The sequence below is a fragment of the Dermacentor variabilis genome, chromosome 2 (genome assembly GCF_050947875.1).
Source record: "Dermacentor variabilis isolate Ectoservices chromosome 2, ASM5094787v1, whole genome shotgun sequence".
NCBI lineage: Eukaryota > Metazoa > Arthropoda > Arachnida > Ixodida > Ixodidae > Dermacentor > Dermacentor variabilis.
This window is the reverse complement of record NC_134569.1, coordinates 210,947,182-210,959,453: the sequence shown is the minus strand read 5'-3', so window position 1 is coordinate 210,959,453 and position 12,272 is coordinate 210,947,182. Positions and strand designations below refer to the sequence as shown.

General features: G+C 49.5%; 1 protein-coding gene across 2 annotated transcripts in view; it reads left to right on the top strand.

Moving 5' to 3' along the window:
- The window catches only part of LOC142573081 (2-amino-3-carboxymuconate-6-semialdehyde decarboxylase-like), a 106,587-nt gene that overhangs the window by 8,819 nt on the left and 85,496 nt on the right, over nucleotides 1–12,272 (top strand). For both annotated transcript variants that reach the window (XM_075682595.1, XM_075682594.1), the window contains exon 2: nucleotides 4,023–4,167. In XM_075682595.1, the coding sequence (XP_075538710.1) occupies nucleotides 4,093–4,167 (75 nt within the window). In that variant the 5' untranslated portion in view covers nucleotides 4,023–4,092. The remainder of the gene's footprint in view (nucleotides 1–4,022; nucleotides 4,168–12,272) is intronic.

The window sequence follows — 12,272 nt, the reverse complement described above, 5'->3', positions numbered from 1 at the left end:
TGAGGCGCAGTGTTAGACTGCAGTGTCACCGGGACCTGCCCACTTTTCCCAGTAATTTCCTCGTAGCAGCTTAGGCTATGTAGAAACTGCGCGACACAGGACGAGCGAGTAAAGAGCACAGGACCGATTTACTTAGTGTCCCGCTGTTTCTGTTTTTTTATTCTAATGATGAACCAACCACCCCCTTTGAACACGCTGCTTGTGATCGTCGTATTAGGATACACCACATGAAATAGCCATATCTACGTACGATTGTAGAACGCGTAAGCACTGATGACGTCACGATTCATGTTTCTCTCGCTTGCGTTCGTCCGCTACCTAGTTAAAGAACCAATCTCCATGTCGTACGCCAGCGTCGAACGGCCGGCGTATAAATCATGCTATTGGTGTCATACGACCGTCTGCAACGTGGTTGTTTTCATGCCGCTGTCACCACACACACATATGCTCGCGACCCACACATCATCATCATCATCAGCCTAGTTACGCCCACTGCAGGGCAAAGGCCTCTCCCATACTTCTCCAACTACCCCGGTCATGTACTAATTGTGGCCATGTTGTCCCTGCAAACGTCTTAATTTCATCCGCCCACCTAACTTTCTGCCGCCCCCTGCTACGCTTCCCTTCCCTTGGAATCCAGTCCGTAACCCTTAATGACCATCGGTTATCTTCCCTCCTCATTACATGTCCTGCCCATGCCCATTTCTTTTTCTTGATTTCACCAGACCCACACATACGACAACTCAATTTGCAGGAGAACTTTGATTTACCTGACACGTTTTGCGAAACTTTAGTTACTGCTGGATAGCCGGTTACCTGTTAATGATTCGCATAACATAGATTCCCGCAGCCCATGGGATCTGCACATTGTTTTTCTCTCTCATTCATCAGGTGTTCCGGGAATGAACTTCATTCACACTTAAGCGGACGAATTTTCGCCGCTCTTTTAGTGCTGGGCACATAACATGTAAGGAACATCGATGAGGAAATTATGATGAGCACTAGTTCACTTTAAATAAAGAAACATGGGCCAGAGCTTAAGCATGGTTGAAGAAGCTGACGATGCCATTCCCACACATACGACTACTCAATTTGCAGGAGAACTTTGATTTACCTGACACGTTTTGCGAAACTTTAGTTACTGCTGGATAGCCGGTTACCTGTTAATGATTCGCATAACATAGATTCCCGCAGCGCATGGGATCTGCACATTGTTTTTCTCTCTCATTCATCAGGTGTTCCGGGAATGAACTTCATTCACACTTAAGCGGACGAATTTTCGCCACTCTTTTAGTGCTGGGCACATAACATGTAAGGAACATCGATGAAGAAATTATGATGAGCACTAGTTCACTTTAAATAAAGAAACATGGGCCAGAGCTTAAGCATGGTTGAAGAAGCTGACGATGCCATTCCCTCTGGCCACCCAGCAGTCGTTAAATGATTGAGTGACGGAATCCTGATGTTTTACGGCTCGAGGCAAGCGCAGGACTATGAATGGCACTTTAGAGGAGAGCTCTGGATTTATTTGACTGCCTGTGGTTATTTCACGTGCACCTAAACCTAGTCCCACGGGTAGCACCGGCCAAGCTGCCTGGAGCTTGACTGCAGGCCTATCAGAGCAGAGAGCCGACGCAGAGACGAGCCGACGTAGAACAGAAACGAAGCGTTAAATTACATCTGTACGAAAAGAGGTCTCATCTTGATAAGCTGTTCGTAAAGAAGAGTGGATACCAACGCTATTTGTTTGCTTTCCGGGAGCACAGTGGCCCAGTAGCGGCAGGGAATCACTGACTGAAGTACAGTGTACTAGTACACTGTAACTGAAGCATGCGAGATCATGGCACCGCCATGTTGTCCAGGCAAGTCAACTCACCCTCCGCCCCACCCCCGTAAGCAGCCTGAATCAGACCGGGCGGATGCTCCCCAATGGGGCACAAACGCACAAACAGAAACGCCGACATGCGTGATCACACCTGTTCACGGTTCTCGCGTGGTGAAAGGGCTGCACTTCCGGAGTTTTTAACCGTCCAAATTGTCGCCGTCGGCCGAGAAATAGAGGAAAGAAATTGGCGCCGTTTTTGACAGCGTGACACGAATGCCCTTCACAGCGACAGTACACGCCCGGTTTTGCATCCCGCCCCCATCGGGATGACAAAGATCGCACCCGAGACTTTCGGCTGGAGTCCGTCATGAATCGAGGATTCAATACGAGGAATATTTCAGCATTTCGCTGCCATTGTATGAACGGCAAATTGCCCTTTGTGAATGCACTTTACCAGTTTCAGCTCATTTGTTAAATAGCGCCACCCGTTTAGGAAATCTGTGCATTGTTAAACCCGCAGACTGCGCCGTCGTACTGCTATCGCAAATTTATTGCTTCATACTATTGCATGTTCAATTTTTGTGCCAAACAATGTACATCGCTGTAAACGGTTTGCCTCTGCGTACTACTAGCCATGCAATTTACCTTGATTGCATTGTAGCCGATCACCATAAACTATATAACGCTGTTTTCTTTTCTTGCTTTCTTATAAACGCTTTGTGCGATAACCCTTGCCTAGTGCCCCATTCAAACGCTTACATCAGTGCGTTTATAGTGTCGCAGAAGCTAACACTTTATCTAGATAAACAACATAAACTTATTCATCACCACCTGTTCAGTTCATGCTTTGGGTCCCCACTTGTGTTGACTCGGAGACTCGGAACCAACTACTTCAGCGACCACGAGCTAGTGTTGTGCGACGTTCAAATAATTAGCAGCTATTTACAGACACATTGTAATACTGAATCGATCATTCTACATCACACTTCATATTAGCTCTTGCTTTGATGAGAAGTGTGGGAATTGCTGGCACCTGCAATTGTGGTAGGACGGGCGACAAGAGGGTGCGGTATAACCGCTGATCTTTTCTGATGCGCAAGTGAAACTCAATGGCATATGAACGAACAATATGACAGACAAAGTTCGGTTATCCCAGACACACAGCAAAATAACCATTCGGGCATTGACATGTTTCGGCAGTAGGTCATTCGCGATTGGAGGCTGTATATATAACGTGATGACTGAGTCCAAAAGCTCCAAATGGCGGTAAAATAACTGTCTAAAATCAATCAATAACTGTCATCAATTCATTCCTCGCTTTTAGGGTAAACAGCCATTAATGAGCCATTAGCTGGATGACCTCACATAAAGCAAGCTTTAGCTAACTTACATGCGTAGGCTGGCCAAACAAACGGAACTCATGATCACTCACTAAATATACATTTTGCATAGTGTTTACACAGACTCACTAAAATTGTACTGAGCGCGCCCTCACTCCAACTCAGACTCTCTAAAATTCTACTCACCCAGGCTCATTCGGACTCACAGTTTGGTCTGAGCTTGAGTGAGTATGAGTGAGTTGAGTGATAAGTGACTTTGAAGACCTATGGTTAAAGTAACCTTTTCAACAATGAAAAATTGCCACATTACAATGGCAATGGTGCACATTACCTTATGGAGTTCTACATGCCAAAACCTCGATTTTGAGGCACGCCGAAGCGGGGGACTCTGGAAATTTGGACCACCTGGGGTCCTTTAACGTGCACCCAAGTATCAATACAATGACGTTTTCGCATTTCGCCCCTATCGAAATGCAGCCACCGTGGCCGGGATTCAATCCCGCGGCCTCGTTCTTAGCAGCCCAACACCATAACCACTAAGCAATCACGGCGGGTGGGGTGGGCAATGGTGCATGGATCACGGTTGAATACGTAAGTAATTTTACATTTGGAAGTAAGCTTTTAAACGTCAGTAAAATACCACCGACTATATGGAACACGGCTGAACACTAACGTTTTTTCACGCTAAACAAACTGACAAGTTGGTTGAGGCACGTCAAGGAGTGTCACTGATTTACATTGTCGACGGACTACATTATGCTTCATTAAAGAAATCGCTGACATTAAGTCGTGCAGACTTTCCGTGCAAGTGTACACGAACCTTTACGGTGTGCTTTGCTCTCTCCCTGTCTCCCCAGCGGTATGGATACGGCGGCTGGCTCGAGATCAAGCACGAGGATGAAAAGAGTGCCATGCTGAGCTACGACGATGGCCGCTTCTTCAGGCGCATTGAGCCCAACTGTTGGGATATCGACGACAGGATTGCCGACATGGACAGAACAGGTGAATCGGCGAGTACGAAACCACAATTTTCCTTCCGTCTTTTTTGAAACGAAGCTTCACGTGACTACCCTCCCGAGTTTGGCGTGGCTGCTGCTGCTGCCTGTTGTCTGTTGCAGGGTCGGTACGTATCTCGGCAGGTGTATTAGTCCATATATATAAAAATGTCACATGTGTGCCGAATGCAAATACCTCCAAAGTGCCTGATATAACGTTTGTATGCTTTCTATACATTTATTTGCAGAAAGGCAGAGAGGTCGGCCTGAGCTATAACTTGCTCTGGCCTTCTGCTCTACACTGAGGGCTAATGAATGATGATGACGATGATTATTAAGGAGGTGCGTATGCTGACAAAGTAGTACCATATAAGAAACGCAGTTCTCTGTGTAATAAAAGTATATATAAATATAATGTCGGCTCATGTGTACCTCTGAAGCACGCCAACCACTATTGAAACAGCGCATTACATTCAACTGATTGTTTCATTTAGTTTATTTTCTTTCATTTCGCCTTTCGGTATGTGCCACAGGCTGCATGTATACTCGTGCTGAGCCTTCTACTACGGGTATGTACCACTGCGACATAACATTTTCAGCATCCCTAAATGTAGCTTGAAGCTGGTTGCTTCGTAGAAGAGTTCGTGAGCAGCCTTCCACGAGCAGGAAAAGGTGGCGCACGAAACAAAATATTATTTAATAAATTTAAAGCAAACTCAGGAATGTAGTATGAGTACACAGCTAAACGCGAGATATGTCCCTGAAATATGCACTAGATAAGTTTCCACGCCGACGACGCGGGCTTACAAGCAACCCCTCGCTCCGTATAGGGCCCAGGCCAGCGATGCCCACCAGCCTCCCGAGCGAGCTGTTTCGCTGATGGCTAATGAAGTGCCGATCAAAGCGGTGTCGTTGCAATGTCCGTAATGTCACACGACTGGTCCTTCGACAAGCATGCAGCTGCTGGATACCGGATGCTCGCAGACATGTCACCGCGCCTTAATGTCCGCGATCTCAACAAGATAGATATACGTCGTACTTCTTCTTGCATGCGCCTGTCTTCACCATTCTTGCCTCGACAAGCTTCATACGCCTGATTCGTCCTCGCGTCATATTTTCGTAGACGTCTGGCACTGTGCATTCGCCTGACTTGGCGCTTTCATTTCGGCATATATTGTTAGCTGTGTATTGCAGAAACAAATTACGTGACATCAAAGTTGCGATCTTTGTGATGAACAAACATAAATGTTGCCTGAGGTTGCGCGCTGCATAGAATAAACAGAATTGTGTGCATCGCCGTATGTTGTGAATCGGATTAACTACACATCACATAGATTCCAACATCTGCATTGGATTTGCATATTGTTACGGGAAGGAAGAAGCGTGCGTCTATTCACAGATGACATTTAATGGCTGAGCCAGCAAGCGTAGAGCAGCGATAACACAAAACTCTTCTTCGTCGTCTCCAAGGCCACCATCAGCGTCCTCTTCTTCCCACATTACCGACTGTGACATCACCCCCGTCGGAAAATGTGCCTTATTGGTGCTGCTCATCGGTCTGAGAAAGGTAACATTTGAGACGGCTGACGTGGATTATGTCAGAGAGAGGCGAAGGCACCGTGGTATCCAGCGGAGACACTTCATATGTGACACGGGTCACTTGGCAAAGGATGCGGTAAAGGCCATAGTATCGCGAGAGGAATTTCTCCGAAAGACCAACACGCCGAGTTGGATACCAAACTAGCACAAGAGCACCTGGTTCGTAGTGCACGTCGTGATGGCACTGGTCGTAACGGCACTTGTCGTAACGGCACTTATGGCGTGTCTGGGAAGCAGAAATACGAATACGGGCAATCTGGTGTGCTTGGGTCACTGTGGCTATGATATCCTGAGTGTACTCTGTCGGCGACTCGAGCGTGGTCGAGAGGAGGGTCTCGAAAGGCAAAGTCGGCTCACGGTCGAAGAGGAGATAGAAGGGTGAATAGCCAGCTGTGTCGTGGCGCGAGGAATTGTAGGCGAACGTGACGAATGGTAGAGCAATGTCCCAGTCGCGATGATCGGAGGAAGCATACATTGCTAGCAGGTCAGTTAATGTGCGGTTCAGGCGTTCGGTAAGGCCGTTAGTTTGAGGATGGTAAGCGGTAGTAAGTTTGTGTTTAGTAGCACATGATCAAAGTAGGTCGTCTATGACTTTGGCAAGAAAGTATCTGCCGCGATCGGTGAGAAGTTGACGAGGCGCACCGTTATGCAAGATAAGGTCGTGAAGCAAGAAATCAGCGACGTCTGTAGCGCAGCTGGTCGGTAGGGCTCTAGTAATGGCATAGCGAGTTGTATAGTCCGTAGTGACCGCAATCGACCTATTTCCGTCATTTGATATAGGGAATGGTCCGAGAAGATCAACGCCAACGCGAAAAAAAAAGGGTCGGCCGGTATATCCAAAGGCTGCAGCAGTCCGGCAGGAGGCAAAGCTGGTCTTTTCCGGCACTGACATTACTCACACGCGGCAACATAGCGCCGGACGGAGCGGTTTAGACGGGGCCAGAAAAACAGTCGCCGAATTCGGTCATAGGTCCGCGTGACGCCAAGGTGTCCAGCGGTAGGAACGTCGTGCAGTTGCTGCAGTACGATGTGTCGCAGATGAGACGGAAGGACGGTTAGGAGCTCGGGTCTGTAGGGGTGCATGTTGCGGCGATACAGGATGCTATTTTGTAGCACGAACATGTGAAGGGATGGGTCAGATGAATCAGAGAGCAGGCATTCAATAATGTGGCGTAACGACTCATCGCGTCGTTGTACAGCGCCAATGTCTTGCAAGGCAGAGAGCGAAAGAACGCAGATCGGTGCAACATCCACTAAACCATCCGGTACATTGACGGGATGATGAGACAGGCAGTCGGCGTCCTGATGTAGACAACCCGACTTGTAGACCACAGTGTATGTGTATTCCTGCAGCCGTAGGGCTCAGCGACCGAGGCGTCCGGTGGGATCCTCGAGGGAGGAAAGCCAACAAAGGGCGTGGTGGCCGGTTGTAACTGTAAATGGTCGACCATATATGTAGGGTCGGAACTTGCCCACCGCCCAAATGAGGGCGACACACTCGCGCTCAGTAATCGAGTAATTGCGCTCGGCGGGAGAGAGGAGGCGGCTGGCGTAGGCGATGACGCGGTCGTGCCCACATTGGCGCTGAGCTAAAACTGCGCCGATGCCGTAGCCACTGGCGTCAGTGCGAATTTCTGTCGGAGCGGAGGTATCAAAATGGGCGAGAACAGGAGGTGTGGTGAGCAGCGTAATGAGCTGGGAGAAAGCAGATGCTTGTTCTGAGCCCCAACAGAAAGGAACGTCTTTCTTCAGGAGGTCAGTCAGGAGACGGGCAACATGGGCGAAATTTTCCACAAATCTGCGGAAGTAAGAGCAAAGGCCAATAAAACTGCGAACATCTTTGGCACAAGTTGGTACGAGGAAATTCTGCACAACATGAATTTTAGAGGGGTCGGGGCGAATGTCTGACGAATCGACGAGTTGTCCGAGCATGGTTATTTGGCGGTGACTGAAGTGGCACTTGGACGAGTAGAGCTGCAAGCCAGCGGTGCGAAAAAACAGAAAAAGCAGATGAAAGTCTCTCAAGATGAGTCGGAAAAGTTGAATAGAATACGATGATGTCATCCAAGTAGCACAACAGATGGACCATTTCAAACCACGAAAGAACATGTCCATCATCCGTTCAAAGGTCGCCGAGGCATTGCACAAGCCAAAAGGCATTACCCGGAACTGATATAGGCCGTCTGGTGTGACGAATGCGGTCTTTTCACGGTCCATTTCATCCGCGGCAATTTGCCAATGTCCAGAGCGAAGGTCTATAGATGAAAAATAAGTGGTACCGTGGAGACAATCCAGAGCATCGTCAATACGGGGAAGTGGATATACATCTTTCTTGGTGATCGTGTTTAGATGACGATAGTCAACGCAGAATCGCCAGCTGTTATGTTTCTGGTTGACGAGAACAACAGGGGATGCCCTTGGGCTGGAAGAGTGTTCAATAATTCCTTTGGCAAGCATCTTGTTAAGCTCGCTCTGGATAACTTGGCGCTCAGAGGGCGACACCCGCTTTGGACGTCGGCGAACAGGTGCTGCATCGCCGGTATTTATACGATGCTTCACGACCGTAGTTTGACACAAAGAGCGATCGTTCAGATCGAAAATGTCGGAGTAAGACTCGAGGAGGCCACGGAGCTCTGCGGCTCGTTGGGTTGAGAGGTCCGGTGCCATCATCTTTTTAATGTCGTCGGGCGGGGCTGATGCAGGAGGCGCAGAATGAGCATTGGTAGAAGACGGTGCACCAGATAGAGCGGAAATGTGGCACTCGTGCGTCGGTGACACGTGGCAAGAGACAAGCCTCGAGGAAGTACTTGTGGGCACTGCCCGAAATATAGGATGGGAAGACATGTCTGATTGTCTGCAACGGAAACGATGGTGTGTAGGAAGGAGACATTGTGAGAAAGCAGGACTGAAGTCGCGGGAGTAAGGACATAGACTCCGTCAGGTACAGGTGGGCCGGCTAAAACAGGGATGCAGGTTGCTGCAAGAGGTGGCAGGCGTATAAAATCCGCGGAACAAAGCTCAGTTGGATCTTAAGCAGGAAGGTCAACGGGATCAGGTAGGGGTAGGTCATGTTGTACAACACCGGCGGAACAGTCAATCAGAGCAGAATGGGCGGCCAGAATGCCGAGTCCGCGGATCACATTGTGAGAGCAATGTTCGAGCACACTAAACAAAACGGATGTCTGGCTAGCGGCGACACTGACACGAGCAGTACACATTCCAAGCACAGCCGGAGCTCCACCATCGGCGACCTGGAGCAGTCGAATCCGAGCAGGAGTAAGTACTTTCTTCAAGCGCGTTCGAAGCTACGCACTCATCATGGAAATTTGGGCTCCCGTGTTGATGAGTGCTGTAACGGGCAAACCATCCACGTCCACATCCAGAAGGTTCCGATTAGTAGGCAGGGTCAGCAGAGGAATTTCAGGCCGGGGTTCTAGAGCAGCGTCACCTCCAGGAGCTGCCCCAGTTAGTTTCCCGTCGGCGAGCGGCGACGGTAAGCTGGGGATGGAGAGGGACGCAGCTGGGGCGAACGGGAGCGGCGACTATGTGGTGATGGCGAGCGGCTGGTCGCGGTGGCACGAGCGTTGTCAGGTGCGCTTTCAACCTCGGTGGAGAGTGATGGCGGGAGAGGATTCAGTGGGGAGCGGCGGTAAGCGGGAAAGCTTGGTCGAGAGTGGGCTGGCCAGGAACTTTGACAGTGGCGAGAGATGTGGCCCACACGTCCACAGTAAAAGCAGATGGGTCTATCGTCATGTGTGCGCCATTCGGCCGGGTAGCGATAGCTATGGTATGGACCGTATTGGCTCCAGTAAACAGGGGCAGAGGCAGCAGACGAAGCAAAGTCAGGATGGCTGGCGGAGCAGATGGACGGAAGACCCACATTGGCAAGTTCTTGGCGAATGACCGACTGAATGAGGGACACAAGCGGCCGGGAAGCGTCAAAGCACTGCGCCACTGGCGTGGCAGGAGACGCTGCTTCGATTTCTCGCCGAACGATACGTACGACGTTCTTGCAGGAGGTGGGCTCACGTGGTGGACAAATGTCTTCGCACATCGATGAAGCTGCGGTATTAGTTAGACGCGTAAATTGTTGAAGTATGCGGCGACTATTCGCGTCTTCAAAGCGGCGACACTCGTTAATGATCTCATTGACCGTTGTTATGTTCTTGTAAACAAGCAAGTTAAACGCGTCGTCCGTGATGCCTTTTAAAACGTGGCTGACCTTGTCTGCCTCTGCCATATTGTTATCCACTTTGCGGAAAAGAGCGAGGACGTCCTGGATATACGCCACGTAAGGTTCAGTGGACGTCTGTACACGGGTCCCAAGATCCTTCTTCGCAGCACGTTGGCGGCCGACGGGCTTGCCGAACTAATCTCTCAGCTTCTGTTTGCACTGGTCCCAATTCGTAATTTCTTATTCGTGTGTTTCGAACCAGACCCGTGCCGTTTTCTTGGGGTAGCATATTATATAGGCCAGCATAAGCGTGTTATCCCACCTGTTGTGTGCGCTGACCCGTTCGTAATTCTGCAACCAGCCATCGACGTCAACGTTGTCAATACCGGAAAACTTGCCAGGGTCGCGAGAATGGGCCAGGATGACCGTCGGTGGCTACGACGGGGCCGTGGTAGAACTCTCTCCTTCGGATGACACGGCGGCCAAGTTACGTCCGCTGCGGAGCTTCGTCTTGCGCAAGTGATTACCCCGCACGTCCACAAATGATGTTATGGGAAGAAAGAAGCGTGCGTCTATTCACAGATGACATTTAATGGCTGAGCCAGCAAGCATAGAGCAACGATAGGTATCGTATGGTGTGGTATTCTTTATGCGATGGCGCACACCCACTGCGGACGATTGACCAAGATTTGGATGAAATCAGGCGATCTTTATTAAATACTGAAATTGGTAAAGCTAACTGGAGGAAATGAACAAAAATAAAATGTTTAAGAATTCAAGACAATCTCTTTGTAGCAATTATAAATTCCTCCTCGGTTGAGCAAATACCCCTGTAGCACTTTCCAAGAGAGGAGGCTGCTAGAGAAAGGATATTTATAATTGAAAAGCTTAAACCAAGCTGTGTAAATCTTGATTCTAGAATATTTTTTCTTAAAGAAGTAAAACGGCGGCATAATATGAAAAAAATGATCTAATGTTTCATCTTATCCACAGACTGGGCACAGAGGGGAGGGCACCAGACCAGCCCTGTGACGATAGGAGTTCAATTTTGGTATTCGACAACGTAATCGGGAAAAGATGACTTCAGTTTTTCTGGTGTGAAAGGAATTTTTGGGCAGGGATAACACTAAACTCTTCTTCGTCGTCTCCAAGGCCACTATCAGCGTCCTCTTCTTCCCACATTACCGACTGTGACAATATTTTACAGCGATAGCTTTTATCGGCTCACTGTCCTAGTTGTTTCGATCTACACCGCTGTCTTCTGTCGTCTGTCGGTGGAATCCCAGAAGCGGTAAGTGGCATTCGTAAACGAAGCGAATTGCCTTGAACCCTTATGCTGCACGGTGAACAACCCCCCGAAAGCATGGGTATGTTGTGGTCAACTTCGCTACTTACGCTTGTCAACAACATCGAGTGCAACAAACACCGAGAAGTCAGAGAGGGGGCACGGGAACAAGAAGTTAAAGTCGGGCGGCGGCGATCCAGTGCTGCCGTCGATCAGGCCCGCGAGGCCTCGCGGGGAATGCGTAGAGCCTTGCCGCTGGCGAGATATTGTAGGTATTTGAGCATCTCACCGTGTCCATTGGTTGTTTTTCGACTTGTCTGGAATCTTCGGCCATCATAGACACTTGAAGGGCGTTGCTTATTTCACTCCGAACACGCGAATGATACAGAGACGCACGAACAGCGAAGCAGCAATTTATGGCGGGCGACTGCTTCCTTCCAGAATACACTTAGCCAGGCTGCCACAGGTGGTTAGTTTCTCCGCGGGCTCTACGCGTAGTCTGGCGGTTACAGTATACTAAGCGCTACAGCTTTAAGGAGCTCGTGTCGCAGAAAAGCCGGTGTCGTCGGTGTCGTTGGCCGTGAGCGATAAGTCCCGGGAGGCACTTCATGAATAAAAAACAACTTGCAAGATGGGCTGGGTAGGAATCGAACCAGGGTTTCCGGAGTGTGAGACGGAGACGCTACCACTCAGCCACGAAATCGATGCTTCAAAGCGGTACAAAAGCGCCTCTAGTGAATGCGGTGTTGCCTTAGAAACTAGCCGTACAAAGTTATACTGCGGTGTATATCGGTAATTATGAACATGTAACTTACAGAAGTCGCAGTTACACGAGTAGCGAAGTGCGTTTCCGCTACATTCCTTCTGCGCTTTCCGCACACGCAGAGACATCTTGCGGCAAACACAGCAGACCTCCTCCTCTTAATGTACGGCGCTGCCCCGACAGGTGGCGCGTCACGCGCGCATTAGGGCTGTGCGGGGACCGGTGCGAGGCGCGTCGCGGCCCGGACTCTCTCTGACGGAGCTTCGCCGTGCTCCCTCACGGGTTGCAGAA